The 21,893-nt window shown below is 34.6% G+C and overlaps 2 protein-coding genes across 2 annotated transcripts in view; one reads left to right on the forward strand and one right to left on the reverse strand.

Annotated features, from left to right (window-relative positions):
• Positions 1-377: 377 nt before the first annotated feature.
• On the reverse strand, positions 378-11,889 carry cdt1 (chromatin licensing and DNA replication factor 1). The gene is made up of 10 exons (XM_056462944.1): positions 11,304-11,889; positions 9,705-9,854; positions 9,382-9,617; positions 6,461-6,655; positions 6,222-6,367; positions 2,605-2,705; positions 2,318-2,506; positions 1,042-1,185; positions 760-961; positions 378-563 (listed from the first exon to the last, which is right to left on the reverse strand). The coding sequence occupies exons 1-10, from the start codon at positions 11,802-11,804 to the stop codon at positions 400-402; spliced, it is 2,028 nt and encodes a 675-aa protein (XP_056318919.1). The 5' UTR covers positions 11,805-11,889; the 3' UTR covers positions 378-399.
• Positions 11,890-14,962: 3,073 nt separating this feature from the next.
• Positions 14,963-21,893, forward strand: part of piezo1 (piezo-type mechanosensitive ion channel component 1) — a 242,731-nt gene continuing 235,800 nt past the window's right edge. Inside the window, exon 1 of the mRNA XM_056462167.1 lies at positions 14,963-15,520. Coding sequence (XP_056318142.1) covers positions 15,457-15,520 — 64 coding nt within the window. The 5' untranslated portion in view covers positions 14,963-15,456. The remainder of the gene's footprint in view (positions 15,521-21,893) is intronic.

Consider the following 21,893-nt stretch of genomic DNA (forward strand, 5'->3'; position numbering starts at 1 on the left):
AGAGGTGTTTGATTTGAGTTTGCATTCTGGGCATGCCTATACAAACAACAGCTTAAAAGTCATTCTTGCATAAACTTGTTTTTATTGTAAATGAATCAATCACACACTGGTGAACTAGAACCACAAAGTTTCAGTTACTAAATGTGCCAAACTTAGCCTTGATATCAAATTCTGCTACATTCAAACCTTTTACATGTACATTTATGAATTATTTTGTTAAAAATCACAACTTCAAAACTCCTTTAAAAACAGTGAACATCAGACTTGAAACAGTCTTGTAAAATGAAACATCTAGGAACAAAGCTAAAAGCAGTAGTCATCTAAAACAAGGTAAAATCCAGGCATAATCCATAAAATATTGCACATGGTATGTCTCAATTGTCTTCATTGAAAATGTCCTCAAATTCGCTCCTCTTCCTTCATCCTCTGGTTGAGTTTGTCCAGAACAATGTTCAGGTCCGTGGTCTTGTTCAGTTTGAGGTACATGTCCTTCCTGATTGGATGTAGTGTTAGCCATGCGGGCGTCAGCTCAGCTAGCAGACGAAGATGTTTCTCCATTTCATCTAAATTAGAATGACATTTAATTAATTCTTAAACCCAATAAAGTACGATAGCATTCATTTCTCACACACAATACAAGGAGACAGCAAAGTTTAAAGTAGAGCACTTTAAATCAATTTTTAAAAACAATGCAATGGTGTTTTGGAGGCTCAAAAACAAAGCCTGGGCTGGGTAAAAGCGCAAAACATCTGTACTAACCCGAAGTGAGTGGAGATCGGTAGCTGGCGATCATCCGGTTGCAGGCAAGCTCCATGATGAGGGCCGGCTTCTTCTCTGCCACAAACACGTTTCTCAGGATTCTGGCTAATTCTGGCAGCCGTGACATCATCAAAAGACGCTCCTCCTGCAGAGGGTTTCGGGTCATAGCAGCGTGCAGCTTCTGAGCCTCTTTAGCTCGAATCTAAAAAGGGAAAAGAAATACGGATTACTTTTTTGTAAATTAAAATCATTATAATAATAATAAAATACTTTTGGACTCACCCTTTCCAGCAGAGACTGAGAAACTCCTTTGAGGGCACCAGGAGTCTCTGTTGGGGTAGCAGCTGATTTGGCCATGGTCTCAGGCTCCTTAACACATGCAGTCTCTGCTGTTTTTAAGGCCATGTTAGCCAGCGCTTTCTCCATCTGGAACAGTAGCGCACACACAATTCAGTCACATGATGCTTATGATTGTTTCTGGATTAATTTTGAATTAGTTTAATGCCTAACTAACTTCATAAAATGAAAAATCTATGAACATAAAACTAAAAAGTCATCTAAAAGCTGAAAATGCTCTTGTTGGTTTCAAAATTAGTTTAGAATAGTGAACGCTATAGTTGTAATAAGTATCAACATTTGTACTAATTGATACTGAAATGAAAAACTTCCTGCTAACATTCTTAAATGCCACTGATTGGCCATTGTGGTCAAATGCTCAACAGCTTCAACGGTGATTGGCTGTGAGGGTCATTGCTTCACCAATCACTAAAGCCGCCTTTCTGCTGTACATGACATGCGTCAGACCGGAAGTCATTCATCCATTCATTTCCAACGGAGAAGAGTCCAGGAATCTGATTTGAGCTGCAGATCCATTAAAATATTTGAACTTCTGCGACTAGGTCAGTGCGCATTAGATGAGGATGAGTAGCTTTATGTAACTTTTTGAAACCAGGAAAAAAAAAAAAAAAAACTATTTAAAAAAGGAGTAATAAAAATATATAATTTTTAATGTCGTCTCCACATTCCCTCCAAAATGTTCAGCGGTCTATGTATTTCTAGTATTAATTAATTCGAATATGGTGAATGCATGGAGAATAAAGGCTCTTGCACTCCTTTATTTCGGACACTGCGAGCTCTCCTATGGTGCGTGACAAAACTGAAATTTCTGTGCGACTGCCTCAAGGGGGCGTACTCTGACAGTCATGTTTGAATTTTGTGTGCAGTGGAAAGGTGGCTGAACAGATAAATGGACACCGATGCGTTTAAAAGTCATGTTTATCAGCTGATCCATCAGTGGATGTTTCATATATCTGCTCACAGATTGATCAGCAGATAGACGTTGCTTTCATACGCTCCAGTGTCCATGTATCGGGGTTTACGCTTGGTGAAGAGCGATGATCTGCAGGTGCGGATACATCAGTACCAGCTAAACTGCTGAAACAAACTCAAAACATGCTTTGTTTTGGCTGGATTTTGTTCAAAATGATCGTTTGCATTTTTTCTTCGTTTTTGTTTGAAGTATACTGGGGACTTAAAAAAAAAATAAAAAAGCGTTCACCTTGGGTGTCATGAGAGCACGAGCCTTGTCCAGCACTTCCTGTGCCGAGGTCAGTTTCTCGGTTTGAGGAGGTTGAGGCAAATCACTTGGCTTGACGTTGGGAACCTCGTCCACATTGAATCTGGGATGCCAGCGGGTCAGTTTTTCATCAGGGACAACAATAGGAGGATTCAGAGAAGCAAGGAACGCCTGTAAATGTAAATCATAATTAGAGTTCACGCCAATAATATTAAGATATTCCTAATTTGACAAACTGATATATTTTATGAGGCATAGACTGTGCTCACCTTGTGGTGTCCCTTCACAATTTCAACTAGGTTTTGGTGAAAAACGTGTCTTCTTTCTAGAAGACGAGAAGCTGACAACACTGGACGAACACCGTTGAATTCTGGAGAAGGAAACATTTTATAGAAAAGAAAAATACATTAATTTAATGATTTCACATTATAAAAATGGTGTTAGTTTGATCTGCAAGATTTCAGTATGGGAGAAAAAAAAAAGTTTGCTATGCTTGTTTGTAGAGCAGCTCAAAAACTATTAATATAGTAACTTTTCACAGTCAAATAAAAGAATTTAATCCTTTCATTTCATCATCTCAGACATGGATTTGTTTTTTTTTTTCTCTCCTTTTTGCAATAAACTAGGGCTGAACAATATATATTTGGAATAGCAGTTTAGAAACGTCGAAAGTCACATCGCAGGATGAGATTATAGAATGTCTTTTACTCTTTAATAAATATTATTGTAAAAAAAAAAATTATACAGTGATGACCATGTTATTTGTTCAATCTCTATATTTGAATACTGTTAAGACTCCCCAGGAAACCTTAAAGCACTGTTTAAATTGATTTTTATATATGCTTGTAATTTATTGTATTTTATGCAGATACGCTGCATAGAAAAAGATGTTCATATTATGTTCAGTATATTATGTAGAGCATATATAGGAATCCGAGAGTGAAATTCAATACATTTAAGACTCTTTTCATACATTAATAGCCAGTTTACACTGAGTGGTACGGTTCGGTTTGGTACGCTTTTATGGCCGTTTCCACTGTCAAAAGACACGCAGCTGAATTCGATTGGTTTACAGAGATACGTTATTCGCTTTTTCACATAGTATAAATGCACAGCCGAGAGATTACAGCGGAATTACATATACATATAATAATGAGCCATGGTCGATCCGGGCTCAAACAGACCTTGTCGTCATCTTGAGGAACAGCCACAAAGCCAAAAAGAAGAGCAGATTCTACCCTGTGCCCTGTTTTTTGAGCCAGTCTGAAGCGCGAGCGGTTTTGCTTTCTTGCTTGTGCTCGCCTATATTTGAAATAACAAACTTCTTGAGCTGATGATAATAACGTGTGCTTGATTATTGACGTGCTTTTGAAACCTGATCCTGTCAGAAGCAGACAAACATGAGTGACCCGCGAAAAAAAGGTGCATATTATGACGAGAACAAACGGTCATGTTTAACTATTATTATCATCATCATCACCTTTCGGACTATTATGAACTCAGAATGATGGAATTACTGTCTAACAGAGGCTACATGTGCTGCTGAAGATTAAAGACACAGATTAGAGGTTTGCACTGACTGTGGGCTATATTTTGTGTTGTTTTTGAACCTAAATAAGGACCAAATGTATGCTGCATTTTGTTTTTCTGTAATTGGTAACATATCGGAGACTGTAAGGGTCTGCACAATATGCTTTCATATAGGTTGCATTTATTTATTTTATATAATTGCAGACGTTACAGTAGGCTATTTCGCACTGTCATTGATCTGCAGTTATAAATCAACTCATGTTCATAGAAAGGTTAGTATTGAATATTTATACACAAGTATTTATGTGTATAAAGTCTCGGTTTTGTGAGAAGGGCTTTTCATATGATATTTGAACGACCCATACAACTTTTCTGTGACAATTTCTCGAGCGAAAATGTCGTCGACTGAAACTCTGTCGTACACCCCATCCACCAAAAGGGTACCCTTGGTAGTGAAAACGCAAGCTTGATAAAGGTGACCCGTACCGACCCAAACTGTACCGTAATGTACCAGTCAGTGGAAACAAGCCATTAGACCTTAAAACCACTTTAGGTTTAAACCAGAAACACTGGCGAGATTAACTTGCAGTATATTTACTAAATATTAAATAAGAAACTAATCCAAAACTAAAATATTTATATACTGAATAAAAAATTATTAAATCTAGCTAATTCAGCAGGTTGGCGCCTATAGAACCGCAGAAATAATGGTGTTTCCTTGGTTACTGCAGTAAACAAAGCGGCATGATGTCAAATCTAGCAAGATTTTATTGATTTCATAAACTACACAGCATCCTAATATTCGCATATTTAATTCAGGCAAACTTTAGCATATAAATATACATTGCATAATCAAAAATTATAACAAATTTAATACCTTGCAAAATACCATTTAAGACTTTAAGGGCCTTAAATTTCTCTACATTGATTGATTAACTTTTAATACTTAAGACCCCGCGGACACCCTGAAATAAATCGCAATGTCAGATTTTCCCAATACCGTGCAGCCATATATAAAACATAATTTTCTATATGATGTACTGCCTATGAATTGTTAGATTAAAGGGATAATTCACCAACAAATGAGAGAAAGAATTGAGTTTATTGCCATTTCAGCTTCTTCGGCCATGTCAGATCAAGTTTAACACATTTTATAAATACCACTTTTCTATAGTTATAATAATTTCTACCAATTAAAAGTCACCAACAGCAATAAATGACATACAAGGTAAAATAAATACTAATAATAATATAAGATAAAAATCTAAAACGGTTTAAAGTATACTTTTGATAAAACATATTATACTTAACTTTAGAAGGATTCACATTTAAAAATATTTAAAGTCTCTCCAGATAAAAATTGTTGTCTGATAATATTAAAAATAAGGCTTTTGTTTCACCCAAAAATGAAAATTCACCATTTCCTCACACAATTGATTCCAAACTTTTATGAATTTCTTACTCAGGGTTTCTGCAGGTTTCACAAAGTCAAATTTAGGACCTTTTTAAGACCATCATGAAGCAAATTTCCGACTTTTACAGGGCTAAACACTAAGGACTTTTTCTAATGGCATGGTTAGGCCAATGAAAAAAAAAAATTACTTGCCTAAAATTTACAAAATTTTAATTTAGTCGTTTCTTAACCATATATTTAAATGTGTCAAAACAAGCAAAATGTAGTTAAAATATTTACTAACTATAATAAACTAAATTTATGCACAACAGTGTCTAACATGGAGAACTTTTAAACAAATGTTATTATAAGGAAGATAACACCGTATTGGTAAATAAAGTTAAATATTTAACTTTTGTTAAAAGTTTTATTGATATTGAATTATTGGTCGAGGATTGGTCAGCCTGACTGGGTAACTTTACAGATACAGAGGAAAATTTTACAAACCGTTTACAATTATTTAAGACCTACAACACAAAATTTGTCAATTTAAGACCTTTTAAGGCCTAAAATCTTGTTTTTGAAATTTAAGACATTCAAAGACTTTAAGACCTTGTGGATGCCCTGCTTTCTTCTGTTGAACATATTCTGTAGAATGTTGAGGGATAAAAGTAGCCGTTTTTTGTTCATAGTAGGGACAAAACAAACACCATTGAAGTCAATTGCTGCTGCTTTCCACCATTCTTAAAAGCATCTTTAAAAAAATATATTAACTTCTTCACTAATGAGATATATATATATATATATATATATATATATATATATATATATATATATATATATATAAAAATATACAAATGTATATATAGTCTTCACAGTGAACATGCTTTGTTGACAGAACTTTCTTCCAGATGCAGTTCTGGAAGCAGTGCATTTCTCTACGTAATGTTGATGTTTTCTCACCTTCATCAATGACTGGCTCAGCTGTGAGCTGGTAGCTGGATCTCTTTGCTGTGGCACTGAAAGAGATAATGTTTTTCTCCTGGCGAAAAGTATAGGCAGATGGATAAACAGTCTTTATCTGGCCCAGATGGCTCTCTTCAAAACGTCTGCGAAAACAGATAAAAAAAAAAAATAAATAACTTTTTATAAGTCCAAGACGGGAAAATATACAACTAGCATGATTTCATGTTTCCCCTTACTTCCGCATCATATCTTGGACCCCTTGTTTAATCTTGGCGAAAGTGACAGTCTCGGAGCGGTTGAACAGCATTGCGACAATGGTCTCCAGGCTGCGGAACATCTCAGCCAGAAGCTTGTATTGGTAGGGCAGAGTAAGACCAGGCGGCACATCCTGAGCTAAAGTGTGGTAACGCTGATAAGCCGGAAGCTTCTCTCTGAAACAAAAAGATAGAACTCTGTAAGTCAAACCATTCACAGTATCTGCACATTTTTTTCTTAAATAATTTTTACAAACTGACCAGGGGTGCGTTTCCCAAAACCAACGTTAGCCAACTAAGGTCGCAAGTTCCATAGTTACAAAAAAAAAAATTTGAAGGAAACCACGCACTCATGCTTGTCACTTCAGGTCAGACCAACAACACACGCAAAAATGAGTGCGGTGGCTAGCCGCAGTGAAGAGATTGTAAATAATTTTTTTTAAATGTAGTGATGATGCCGGAGTGGCTTTTGGGTTTCTTTTCTTGTGCATCTCAGCCACTACCTCCCCATATGAAAGATTTTTTAGCATGATGGGTAATATAGTCATTCAACTTCACAAATTGTTGTTGCAATATGCGTTTGAATAATGTTGGTTAGTTCCTTTACTTGAAAGCTCAGATTTGATTATCATAATTTGTGTTGTTGACAGAGTTTGAGGTTTACTGTATCATTATTATCCACATCTTAAAGTTTGCTTTGATTGTTCAGCGTTTACACTTTACTATTGCACACACTTTGTAACATTTCATTTATGAAGTTTAAGAGTCTCTTTAACACTTATGTTTATTTTAATATAAAGAGATCAGATGTTTAGTTTAAATATTTTTGTTTTTGACTATTAAAACTATTTGCCTTCGTAATGTTGGTAAATTAAAAGTGGTTAAAAAAACCTAAACAAAAAAAATAATAAAATAATAATAATAATAATCCTACATGGATTATTAAAACAATATTCAATTATTGATATCGAATGACATGATATCGTGACACTTTTTTGCAATATCGCCAAGCTCTAGTAGTAAGGCTACAATACATTAGATCATTATCAAGAAAAGTATAAGATGAAGCTGTAACAATATTTTACAGTTGACACTTTATTAATGAAAATCTATCTGGATCCCAAGAAATCTGCACCAAAACAAACAGTCCGAGACCACATTGAAAAGAAGAAAGGTGATTTAAGTGACTCTGAACATGGCATGGTTGTTGGTGCCAGACCAGCTGGTCTGAGTATTTTAGAAACTGCTGATCTACTAGGATTTTCACGTACAACCATCTCTAAGGTTTACAGAGAATGGTCTTAAAAAAAAAAAAAAAAAAGAGAGAGAGAAAATATCCAGTGAGCGGCAGTTCTGTGGGCACAAATACCTTGTTGATGCCAGAGGTCAGAGGAGAATGGCCAGACTGGTTCAAGATTATAGAAAGGCAACAGTAATTCAATAACCACTCGTTAAACCCGAGGTATGCAGAAGAGCATCTCTGAATGCACAACACATCCAACCTTGGGCTACAGCAGCAGAAGACCACACTGGGTGCCACTCCTGTCAGCCAAGAACAGGAAACTGAGGCTACAATTCACACAGGCTCACCAAAATTGAACAATAGAAGATTGGAGAAACATTGCCTGGTCTGATGAGTCTCGACTTCTGCTACAGCATTCAGATGGTAGGGTCAGAATTTGGCATCAACAACATGAAAAGCACGAATCCATCCTGCCTTTTATCAACGGATCAGGCTGGTGGTGGTGGTGTAATAGTGTGGAGTAGGACTTAATTTGTGCCGGAACAAGCTGGATCCGGAACATCCTAAACCTGTTCAGGCACCTCATTTTACCGATCACCCCCCTCCCATGCACCCATGCCCCAGCCCGCTCTTCACTTTCTTCCGCGACTCCCCAACGTCCTTCACGTTAGTCTGTGATACTCCATGCCCTGCACTTTCTTCCATCCCTTAAAGACCACAGTGTACCATTCATCTGATGGCTACTTCCAGCAGGGTAACGCGCCATGTCAAAGCAAGAATGATCTCAGACTGGTTCCTTGAACATGACAATGAGTTCACTGTACTCAAATGGCCTCCACAGTCACCGTCCACAGAGCACCTTTGGGATGTGGTGGAACGGGAGATTTGCATCATGGATGTGCAGCTGACAAATCTGCAGCAATTGCGTGATGCTGTCATGTCAATATGGAGCAAAATCTCTGAGGGATATTTCCAGTACCTTGTTGAATCTATGCTACCAATTATTAAGGCAGTTCTGAAGGCAAAAGGGAGTCCAACCCAATACTAGTAGTGTACCTAATAAAGTGCCCAATGAGTGTATATGGCTATATGAAGAGAGAATGACGAGTAGAGATTTCGTTCCTACCAGTAAGTGTGTTTTATGTCAAATACAAAAGTGAAATCATGCTGTCTAGCTGAGCTATTAAAAATATATTATCATTAACTTCTTGGTTAACTCTACTTCTGACATAGAATCGATATATATTTTACAATCATTGAATTGAAATGAGACCATGTATCTGAAATTCTTACCCCTGATTTATATTTGGTGATGACTGTCTGTGCGTGACACCATTGAAAATGAAAGCGCAACTTTTCGCTTATAAAGTCACTTCTCATCGTCATAAATTAAAATAACGACGTATGACAACTGAGCGAAAACCTGGAAAAATAAACCAAACTCTGACCAATGCGAGGAGAGTGTACTGGCATGCGACTTGTTTAAATGATTTTAGTCCGTTTAGAAAATTTGCCGTGTGAGAGCGAACTGCACCAAGAACAAAAAGCAACATTGTAGCAATTCGAATCCCTGTTTTGGAACAAAACAATCAATCTATATGTGTGAAAGCAACAAAAAATAAAAAATAAATGGATTCAATTATTGACCAGCTATCCTCACCTTTCCTGTGGTTCAGTTGCAGGCTGTGTCTCAGCAGCTTTAGCTTCCACAGTGACTCGCTCAGCCTTTCTTTGCTGAACTTTGGCTGAGATTTCGCGAGCAGCGTCAAGCCTCGCTTTCAGCTCTGTCAGCGTAGACACAGGAGCAGGTGAAGGCGTCGACACATTTTCAGACTGTCCCTTCAGTTTCTGCAGCTTGGACTTCAACGCCGCCACATCCTCTCTTGAAAAAGTTTTCTAAAAGAACAAAAGGAGCTTGATTAACGTGGAGCTGGAAAACACCAGGAGGTCCTGCACAGGTGTGATGATCACCCAATGCGTTACCTTGCTCCTGGTCGCCCTCTTGGGATTTTCATCTCCACTGGGTTTGTTAACAGGAGAGGCATTTGCATTATGATTAACAGTGTTTTTAGACTCTTTGCAAGCAGTTTGTTGAGGTGCCTGAGGGCTGCCGCCGGCCAAGGGCTCAATGCTCTACAGCAAAACAACAACAGACTGGATTAACAGTCATGAAAACGAACATTCAGAAAACTACAGAAAGCAAGTCAATTAATAAACATTTGAAGAACAGTATATCAACAGTACAGCTTCAATTATAATTAAAAACCAATCCCAACTGGGTCAGAAATAGGATCAAAACACTGCATCGGAATAAACCAACACCACCAACAAAAATAGTAGTTTCAGGGTATAATTGAGTCTTAGTCAAAATTCTATCATTTTATGAAATGGGACGGCATATGGAAAGTTATTAAAATAAACGATACATTTATGCGTGCAAAAGTAAACGAATGGCTTAACGTTCCTAAAGCTGAGAAAAATAAAAGTTTTCATGTCAAAGAATGAATGTACTTTGTCAAGTAGTAGGTTGTGGGTATTTTTTGTAATCATGTGCAAGCTTTAACATCTGTCAGATAATTTACTTTAAACTTCACAACATATTTAGTTTGTTGAGAAATAACTCAACAGTTCTTTATGGTAAGGGAAGAAAACTTTACAGGTTCTTTAATACCCTCAACATACTCATGAATGATTCATTATTGTATAATTTATTTTTAAGTAACACGTTTAGAAAAAAAATAATAAATAATAATAAACTATCTATATATATATATAACGATATTGTGTTTCTTATAATTCAATATCAATAATTACAGAATTTTTTTAACAATACATTTAGGAATATTAGGATTTTTTTTCATTTAACCACTTTATTATAATTTACAACATTACTAAAGCAAATAGTTTTAAGTTAATAACAAAAATTTGACATTTCGTCAATTTCAATAACTTTTTTTATTGATATTGAGAATAGTGTTCAGCCAATAAATAAATACCGATTTTATCGCCCAGCTCTAGGTTTGATTAATTTGGACCTTCAATAAATAATGTCAAAATATTTTTTGGGACCGTCAAAAATAACTTTGTTATATCAGTAACAGTGTTTGTAAATCTGGCTAAAGTTTTTCGTCTTTGAAACAAATGGCTCACATTTAATTGAATATTTTGGTTGACATTAGAGATTAATGTATGTCATGAACATTGACTATATTTGACTAATCTAGAGCTAATCAAAGTTACTTAAATCATGTCTATTCTAAAAGAACAAAACATAGTAAGATTCAAAACTTTACATTTATTTAACAAAATGTTACTTTAAAAAAAACTAACAAAAGGAATAGTTTGCCCAAAATGTTCGTCCTTCCTGTTCAACTGGAGGAGGAAGCTCAAAACAGTTTTGGAACAAGCGAATGGTGAGTAAATGATGCAATTTTAGGTGAACTATCCCTTTAAGTATGAAAACATCAATAGTTTACAGACTTGTAGAGCATTATGTGGCTTTAGGGAACATGACCTTTGTCTAATTGCTAAACATTTGCTCTATAGCATCAAGCTGTTTTGAACAAGAAAATAATCATGTACCTCTTCTTTGTCGTCCCTTGTCAGAAGATTGAGTTTTTTCCTCGCAGTCTTCTGTCCTGCGCGCTCCTCCGGTGAGCTTCTGCAGTTGTGGCCCGCGTTGAGCCTCTGCCGCTTCTTGGCGCTGCTGTGCAGCTCGGCTGTGGACGGAAACAACACCGAACACACGTCAAACTCCGGTGAGCTCCGCTTAGGGGTCCTGGGACTCGCCGTTAAGCCCTCAATCTTCACATCTGCGACGGTTTCTGCAGTTTCCGTCGATAAAACCTCGTCGATGACTTTGAGAAACTCCTGCTGAGTTTGTTTCTGTGGCTCCCCTGTGATTATCTCACTGTGCGTCGCTTTACGTGAAGAGCGTGACGTTCTACTCGAACCCCTCGGTTTACTGATCACCGCTGAATCTTCTACATCTCCGGACACCTTTTGGCCCTTGGACCGTAAGGATCGAGAAACGCCAGATTTCTTACTCTGTGCAAAATAATCAGTAACACGAGCTTGAGCCATTTTTCTGGATGAATGAGATCCCTGCACTTCTCGATGGCGTGCTGTGGTTGTTGTTGTTGTCTCACCGGAACTGCCCTTTACTGGTCTTCCCCCTGACTAACTTTCGCGGGAAAACGGACCACATGACTTATGTAGGCAGAGCGTGGCTTTTAGACACGCCCCTCACCCTACTGATCAAACAAGAGATTTACCCTAGTGTAAATGGCCAGTAAAACAATAGTTTAACTCGTTTTAAGAGAGAATTTGTTACTGCATTTTTACGTCAAAAGAAAGATGAAATAGCAAAGCGAAACACTCTATTTTAATGACTAAAATGTATATTTTCAATAATTTGTTATTTGCTCGTATATTTAAAAATGCTGTATTATTAATTTTTTAATTAATAATAATATATATATATATATATATTCTTCTTTCGTTTTTTATTACTTTACTCCTTTTCTGTTGTTGTCTTTGTATGTTTTTTATTATTATAGCCTACAATTAAAAAAAGAAAACAGATTACCAAACAATTTCTTAACAAACATAGCCTAACATTCAGCTAGATTCACAGTTAGTAACAAAACAATCTGAACTGTATTTTGCATTTCTATTTTCTTCTATATTTTTTTAGCACATTTAGCTTTCATCTTTGTGGAATTAATGGTATTATTTTCCCTCTATTGTATTGTAAATTCGCTTTGTCTTAAGATAAATCAATCATCTTACACAGGAAACCCATTCAACAACGTGTAACAGTGTCAAATATGCTTGTATGAACACATTCAGCTACGTAAATATATGGTATAATAGAGAAAACCTAGGTAGGATATGATAACTGCCAAAAGCCTATACAAAAAAGTTTTTTTTATTTATTTATAACAAAGACGTGTTTTTAATAAATTATAAATAACAAAGACATGTTAAATGTTAAAATTAAAACACTTTACAATTAATCATAATTATTCAGTTGTTAAAATTACTTTTATGCTATGTGTGTAACTTATATATTAATTTATTCATCTGTATATGTATTTGAAAAGGTCAGTGACCTTTGTGTTTCTATAACCATGCTCTATTGCTAATATTTTTGATTTTATTTTTTAGAGGTAAATAAACAATCAAGCCTAATGTATATTAGCCTACATTAAAAGTGTTTCATTTTTTAAAATTATTTTATTCTATTATAAGAAATGCTGTGAAAATTCCCTTTCTCCGTTAAACAACTCTTGTGATATATTTTATAAGTATTGCGATTTCACAGGAGGGTTGATAATTTTGACTTTAACCTGCACTTCAATAAACCTACTCAGTATATTGATGTTTTAAAACAACAATGTAACAATAAGGTTATAAAGAATGCTCTCGGTTCGTTGTCTCCACCTACAGCAAGATATTTTTAGCTTTCATTATTCGATAATATTTCTTGGGTTAAAGCTTGGAAGTTGACAAATAAATTTTGTTTAAATAACAAAATTAAAGAGGTGTCATTCAAAATACTCCATAGAATTTATCCTGCTAAACATGTTTTGGAAAGATTTAAACTTAATATTTCATATATGTGTGAATTTTGTGGTCAAGAAAAAGAAACAATTTTGCATCTTTTTTTTTTCATTGTATTTACTCAAGAATACTTTGGAAAGATTTGGAATTGTTTATTAACAAAAAATGGAGTATATGATAGAAACTGGTTTATTTGATGTACTGTTTTATTCTGATAATGAGAACCTGAACTGTAAAGGACAATATATTTTTAATTTATTTATGCTGTTAGGAAAATACCATATACATAAGAAAAAGTGGGCTCAATGTAAACAAAACTTTACCCATTTTGTGAATGACTTCAAAGTATATATAAATCTTTTGGAACAATCACAAAACAAAAAAAGCACTGAAAACATGTAATGCTCTGAAAACATTTAATTTCATGTAAATGTAATTTTACTTTATTATATATATATATATATATATATATATATATATATATATATATATATATATATATATATATATATATATATATATATATATATTTTTTTTTTTTTTTTCTCTATCAGAAACTATGTGAAATGTTCTTTTGTTCTTGTGGCATTGAGTTAATAAAAAAATAAAAATAATAAAAATAATAAAAATAAAAAAAACCTACTCAGTACATTTCTCATTTTTACCACTAGATGGAGCAAACATAAAAGGGTAAAGACGACGCCTGTCAGCAATGACACTCATTGTTATGAAAAAGAGAAGAAATTAATAAAATTAATCATAATGTCATTATTCAGAAAGAATTACTTCAGAACATCAGCATAAACTCACAATTTTACTGAACTGACACTTCATAAAAGTGCAATATAAAGTACCACATTTTGAGCACGTGCATGTTACACCACATGCTCAGAAGTGTCAACACATCCAAAGTTTTTTTTTTGCATTTATTGTAATGATCTTAGATATATTTTGTGTCTGAATTTGTACTTTATTCAATGTTCCAAATGCTTATAATAAAATGTTAACACTTCCAAATTGTTTAATGTAGAGACAAGAACACCTATTTTACAGAATGCATTTTCCTCTCAGGGATTTAAATGTTTATGTGATTTAAAGTTATCAATTTATTTTAAAGTCTCAAGTAACTCTTGGCTTGTCTAGGTTATATCTAGTGTTCCAGAAAAAAGTAACTAACAATTTAAGCCTGTATCTTGCTCTTAATATATAACAACATATAATGTTGCATTCCTTTCCTTAAGAAGTAACTGACACATTTTTTATGTTTAAAAAACTCACTGAAGATTGGAATATATGTTTTTTCTCCCCAACAGTTTTTTTTATTATTATTTGTTTCCCTTTTGTATGTTTTTATTAATAATCAATTATCACTATAATTCTATTGTTTGTATATTACATGTTATTGTCAATTGCTGTGTAAATGTTTGTGGGACCAAATTTGTAAGTAGTTGTGTTTGAATGTCTAAAAAACAATGAAGAAAGTAAAAAAAAGCGGAAATCAGAAACATGAAGCAAAGGTCTGAAACAACAAAGAAACTCTAGCCTATAACTGGTTTTCCTCTGTTTGGGAAGTTGCAAGGCCACAGGGTGTCAGATTGTTGCACGAGTCGTATTTCTCAGTAGAAACTAAGTGACGTGACTGCTCTGGCACAAGTTATTATCTATCGTCAGAGAGGGAGTTACTTTCAACTAACTGTTGGGACGCAGCTCGGACTACACAGAACAAACTCTCTTCATAAATTTTGTGACATTGTAATACAGTTTGTGGACATACTCTTGTGCAGTCGGAGGTAATTAGACCAACTTCAGAGCGGACGAAAACCTGAAGAAAGTTTAACACACGCCGAGGCGGTGAATCACGTTTTCCATGAAGATGTACAATGAATAATCGACTTTCATAAAGCAGGTTTTATCGAAACAATTAAGCGCGACGTCTTAACGTTTCTTCATTTGTAGGAAGGCTTCTCACAACGTTCTTTGGTGGCGTTTTAATAGTTTAATCGATGCTCTTATCATTTTAGTCGTTTAATCGATTAGTACCGACGTTTTAATGTTAATAAACTGATAATAAAAACCGAGAGACTTGTATTCGCCATGTAGCGTGTTTCCTCGGCTGTGCTGGGAGATGTGGATTTGTGTCGTGGGAGGAATGTGAGTGGAAGTGTCGCTCATGGAGCTTCAGGTGGTGTGCGGATTGCTCTACTGCTGTCTGCTGCCCATCTTTTTACTGGCAGGTAAGATCTCAATGTGCTTTCCATACACCTTTTATACGAGATCAGGTTTGACTTTCCAGTTTTTGCTTTGCTTCTGTTTTACTCTTTTTGAGTTTAACCCATGCTTTTTTCAGTGTATGCTGGTTTTATACATTTAGAAAATGTTAAAAAGTTATTTAATGGCTCAGAATGTCACGTGCTGTTTAGTTTTGAATACCCTCATATCCTTTATATATCAGAGATGCCCAAACTAGGGCCCGTGGTAACTTTTCATTTGTGAGAGAAGAAAGGGACGATGACAGGTATTTAGTTATATACATTTAACAGATATTATCATATCTGATTTAACTTAACATGTTGTTTGTTTTATTGTTTATCTACAATTAAAGCTAACTGACAATAAATGTTTCAATTAAATGTTGTAAATGAAACAGATTTTTTTTGTTTTATTTTTATGTAAATACACTGTAAAGCTCAATAAGTTAAGACAACTCAAAACGTTTGAGGAAACTGATTGCTACAAACCATTTGAGTTAAAATAAAACGTACTGTGAACTTACTCCATTCAAGTTGAAGTAATGAAGTATTAAATTCAACACTGAGTTCACAACTCTTTTCAAATGAGTAGAATTAACTTTTAGTAAATTTTGAGTTAACCACACTAATTTCATTTGATAAAATGCACTGTTGGGTTTTATAGTGTACTGTTACTTGACAGATAGAAAACAATGCAGAAGACATTGGCTACTTGACTACTGTATACAGCATTGAATTCCATGTTATACCATGAATTATTTGTTTTTATTGTAATAAATCCATTATAAGATGTAGATAACGCATATGCTCATGTGATTCAAAATGTTTGCTATTTATTTTGAAATATTATGAAATAAATTAGGAAATTACCCATGGCAACTTTAATAAAACAGAGTTTGCTATATTTACCTTCGACCCACAATGCTCTATCAAGTATGGTTGTTGGCCATTCATAGGAAAATGTTTGGGCACCTCTGATTTAGATAACAGGTTATTTTAAAGTTATATATATATATATATATATATATATATATATATATATATATATATATATGTATGTATGTGTGTGTGTTTATGTACATATATAAACACACACACACACATACACACTAGGGTTGCACGGTTTGCCGGTACTATGGTAGTATCATGATACTATAGCTCCAAAATACTGGTGTAGTTTGTAATCGCTAGTATCGTCATTAATTGTCTATCTACAATAGATAATGTTAAATGTGGAAAAGTTACTAAAATGCTCACATGTTTGTACAACAATAGACCATTTTATTTTAATAGTCTGTGGAGCCCCTTAAGGTTGCAAGTCTTCTGATGTTTTCTGACGTTTCAAACACACACCTGAGTCGATTTATTTTTGTTCCTAGTCAATATGATTTAGTAGCTATAACAACCGCAGCAATCTCTTAAAAAGAACCACTCACAAAGTAAAATTTTGAATTACTTTGAATTGTTACCTGATAAGACTGAAAAAAAAACAATACATGAAAAACCCAAAGTAGCAACAGGAAACATTGAAACAATTTTGGACCACTTCATATAGCCTAATTTTGTTGGAAAAAAGCACTTTTTGTATACCGCATGTTGTTGGTTCATTGAGACTGCAGACTGGGAGCAAATTTTGGACAAAATAAATCAGTGCCAGCTTTTATTTTTTCACAATGGTTTTTGACAGTGTAGTCCTGATTAGGCATGGGGCATTAACTGGTTTCAAGGTTAATCACAGTTTGGGAAAAGGAGGTTTTTAAAACCGCCAAAGTTTTCTGTTATATCGTTCCTGAGGTATATACAAGCTGTTGTTGTTGTTTTTTTTTACATATTTTTCACAACTATTTTGTTTAGTTTTTAGGGCAACAGTACATTCAGCAGAAACGGACCCTCCACATCAAAAACTACTGGTCCAAAATATTTTAAATGTTTCTTAATATAAAGTATATTGTCTTCAATGTGGGAAAAAGGTAGTTGGTTTTTACCCAGACATCAAAAACATTTTGGAGCAGTAATCGCAATATTGTGAATCTGTGATATTTTTATCCAAGATTATCATACCGTCAGAATCTTATACCGGCCCATGCCTAGCCTTGATCAATTACCAATGAATGAATTAATTCCAAATACGCGAAAGTAAAGAAGACATGTGTAAATGATTAAAAGCTCCATTTGTTTGGCAATTTTATTGGCTGAGCAAATTGTTAAATAGTTATGCAAGTGTATATATTTATGAAAATAAGTAAAGGCGTTTCACTCTTAAACATTAGCTTCGCTTCTTGAATGTGTCCCTCTGACTGCATTGGGTGATCTCACTTCATTCAGGTGTTTGTTTTGCAGACACACCCGAGAAGCGCATTTCCTCTGGGCCTAAACTTAGTTAGGGATGCATCAGGCATTCCTGCTGAGTGCATTGCTTCTCACAGCTGTTTTCTTCCTCAGACCTGTTTTAACTGTCTTCCCTCACAGCTCTTTTCCTGCTTAATTTGCTTGCATTCAACCAGGAATGAACACTTTCAAGCTTGTGTTGTCTAATCCCGCCTCCCATGAAGAGTGCGATTATGTGTTTTTTCGCACTTGAAGTTGTTAACCCAAGGGTCAGAGTTCTAACCGGGTTGCTAATTAATCCTGTCATTTTACTCTGTAATCCTTGGTTTGAAACAATATTTTACAGATTTATAGCATTAAAAGGATAGTTCACCAAAAATGTTATTTTATTCAACCATCTTTTGTCACAAACGTTCACAAGTTTCTTTCTTCTTTTTACAAATAAATAAGGTTTTTTGAAAAGAAAAACTGTAATCTTTGACTTCCCTAGTATTTGCTTTTCCTATTATGAAAATCAATGGTTACCCTTTTTTGACATTTTTTTACATTATTTGTTCAATAGACAACAAGAAAGTCATAAAGATTTGGAACCATTCCCTTAATGATTTTAGTAATGATGTGATTTGGAAATGAATTAGTCCTTATGAAAAACATATAACCGGACTGGGCCTGATTCAACAGCTGACAATGTAAATTGGCCCCAACAATAGTGGTACCTTGGCTGTATGTCTTCCATCCATCCATCCATCCATCCATCCATCCATCCATCCATCCATCCATCCATCCATCCATCCATCCATCCATCCATCCATCCATCCATCCATCCATCCATCCATCCATCCATCCATCTATCAGTATAATTGAGTACACCCCATTTTGAGAACATTATCCATTCCTCAGTGAATATAGGCAATGTATTTTGATGCGTTTAAACAAAACAGATTTATTAAACAGATATATTTATTAAAATAATATTTTATTGAATTTTATTTTTAATTAAATTCAAGCAAAATATTGGAAAAATAAATTACAACCTACAAATTTCAACAAAAACTTCAAAATTTTTCTTCTTCTTTTGACTTTTCCTCTTTTTTTTATTGTATTTAATATTTTTCTATAACATAAATTTGGGTGTACTAGTTTTTGGACCGTTATCTTAAGTTATTTTATTAGATAAGCTCCAGATTTGGCTTCAGTACTAACTAATCTAATGTAGATGCACAAATATAATATTGTATAGCCTCTGATTAAAAATATGAATTTAAAAGATAGATTCATGAGGGGCGTACTTATATATGCTGAGCTCTGTTTATATACAGTGTGACACTCACTTATTGACTTTTTAAATAAATTATGAAAAGAAAAAAATATCTAAGGATTACACACTACAAAACAGACCGGACACACCAAATTAAGAAACATCCCTTTAGTTAATACTTAATATATTCTAAAATTGGCTTAAAATTATGGCTGCATAATATTGGAAAAATCTGATATTGCGATATTTTGTGTGCTGCGATATATATAGTGATATAAATATCATTTCATCAGATGATTTAAAGAGATATATTTGGAAAGCTTTCATTTATTTAGATAGACAGATGAAGTAACTTTACATAAATCTGCATAAATTATATAGAAATAAATTTTATATATTATAAATTACAAGAAAAAAAAAACACAGTACTTTATGGTTTTCTGCGAAGTCTAACAGTATTCAAGTACAGAAATTGAACAATCATCAATATAACAGCTGTACAGAAGAAATTACATGTGCATATATAAACTGTAAAATAGCATGGTCATCACTGTATGAATAAATATTATTCATTCATTCATTTTCTTTTTCAGCTTAGTCCATTTATTAATCCGGGGTCGCCACAGCGGACTCAACCACCAATTTATCCAGCCTATATTTTACACAACGGATGCCCTTCCAGCTGCAACCCATCAGTGGGAAACACCCACACACTCTCATTCACACACATATACATTACGGACAATTTTGCTTAGCCAATTTACCTATTGCGCAAGTCTTTGGACTGTGGGGGAAACATGCAAACTCCACACAGTGCAAAAAAGCAGAGTTCCACACAATTCATTCATGTTGTCCCAACATAAATTGATTGAGTTAACTTAACACTTTTAACACATTTATGTGGATTGAACATAAAAAAATTAAGTTGTCGCAATGAAATCTGGAGAATTGTGTTGTTTCAGCTCATTTTAAATACGTTTGAAATAAGTTTGAACGAGCACAAAAATATATATATTTTTTAAGTGCACAGAAATGCCAACTGACCCAGCCGATGCTCAAACCAGCGACCTTCTTACTGTGATGTGACATTGCTAGCCACTGCGCCACCGCGTCCCCTCAATAAATATGAATAAAAATTAAATAAGCATAAAGAAATAAAAAAAAATAACATATATTTTTTTAATCTTGAATAAATAATCTAATTATGTGATGTGACTATAGCAGATGTACAGATTGCGATATCAATGCTCAAACTATATATTGTTCAGCCCTACTCAAAGTATCCAACTGTAATGTCAAGTGGACGCTGACAACAGAGGTGCGGATCCAAATACAGGGTTTACTATGCAGAGAATGGTCATTAGTCAGGCAAGCAACAGTCAGCAAACAGATTTATATGGGTAATCCAGAGTTGTAGTCAAAATACAGGCGAATGGTCAATACAACGTAAACAAACAAACAAGGCAAGGGTCAAAACCGGCAAGGCAAGGAAAACAAAAGCAGTATAACAAGACTCAGCAATGAGAGTGTCAAAGTGAGCCGTAAATATATGTGTGTAATCAGTCCATGAGCAGCATCAGCTGTAGGACTGTAATCAATGGAGACTTGGAGCAGGTGTGTGTGTGTGTGAGTGTGTGTTGCATGACTGGAACTTGTAGTCCATATACCAGCAGATTTAAAGTCCATTACCGATCTCACTACACAACATTTCCAGACTGATTTTCCCTAATCATTTATTAATGGATGAATCAAAAAAACTGCAGACGTAAAATCCTAAAATAGACGTCTAAAAACAAACCTGTGTGCTTGGATATTTCATTGGCTAAGCATCTTTAACTTTAGAATCTGATTCATTGTTAAACAGCTAAACAAGTCTTCACACTACATTATTTCACATTTAGTCATTTATTGTTAGCTCTGCAGGGTTTTGGAAGCTAGAATTGAAAACTGTGCTGAAAGTATGAAACGTGGGCATTAATAGCACCGGGTTAAGCATAGTGTGAAAGACTCACGCATGCGGTCAACCAGATTTGTGAAGCTCCCCACGTGGTCTTCAGTGACAATTGAACCTTCATTTAAACAGCTTATATTTAGTCTTTTATTTGAACCCACCTATTATGCCCCTTTTTACAAGATGTTAAACAACTCTCTGTAGTATAGTGTGTATGAGAAGTATCCCTATAGTGTATACGAGAACTTTCAACTCCAAATACCACACAGATAATGCTATAAAACTGTGTTGTTTTGGTGACAGTTGCTTTAAATTCGAATGAGATTGTGCTCTTTTAAAAGGGGTGGAGCTACAAATGCCTATGTGTCAGCATAGTGGCAGATTCAAAACAGGACTAAAATCATCTCTGTGAAAAACTGAAAATGTAAAGTGTCTCAGACAACGGCAGATCATACAAACTACAGTAGGGCTGCACAATTTTGGTTTTCTGTGATATTTATTGAAATATGAATATGTTACAAGATTGTAAAATTTTGACCTAATGACCTTCTTCGATGCGGAAGTGCGCTCGTTTTTGCAATTGTTTTAGAACTTCCGATTCAGTCGCCTATAGGAGAAATGACTAGGAATAATAAATGGCAGAAAACGGTCAAACTAATTTGATCTACAAGCAAGTGTTTGCATGACTGTACAGACAAAGTAGAATAATATAATAAGAAATTAGGAGTTTGCAACATAAAGCACCAAAATTAGCTGTTTCTAACGTCTAAAAAATGGAAGCATTTGTAGGGGAGTGCATCTGCATAAAATATAAAAATATG

The sequence above is a fragment of the Danio aesculapii genome, chromosome 7 (assembly GCF_903798145.1).
Source record: "Danio aesculapii chromosome 7, fDanAes4.1, whole genome shotgun sequence".
Classification (NCBI taxonomy): domain Eukaryota; kingdom Metazoa; phylum Chordata; class Actinopteri; order Cypriniformes; family Danionidae; genus Danio; species Danio aesculapii.

Bases quoted from the DNA above. Each gene is read 5' to 3' on its own strand.
- cdt1 (XM_056462944.1), bottom strand. From the start codon at position 11,804: ATGGCTCAAGCTCGTGTTACTGATTATTTTGCACAGAGTAAGAAATCT. The intron at 9,618-9,704 runs GTAACGCATTGG...TTGTTCTTTTAG, and splicing joins AGAGGGCGACCAGGAGCAAG to AAAACTTTTTCAAGAGAGGA. The intron at 1,186-2,317 runs GTGAACGCTTTT...CTACTGTTCCAG, and splicing joins GTGCTCTCATGACACCCAAG to ATGGAGAAAGCGCTGGCTAA.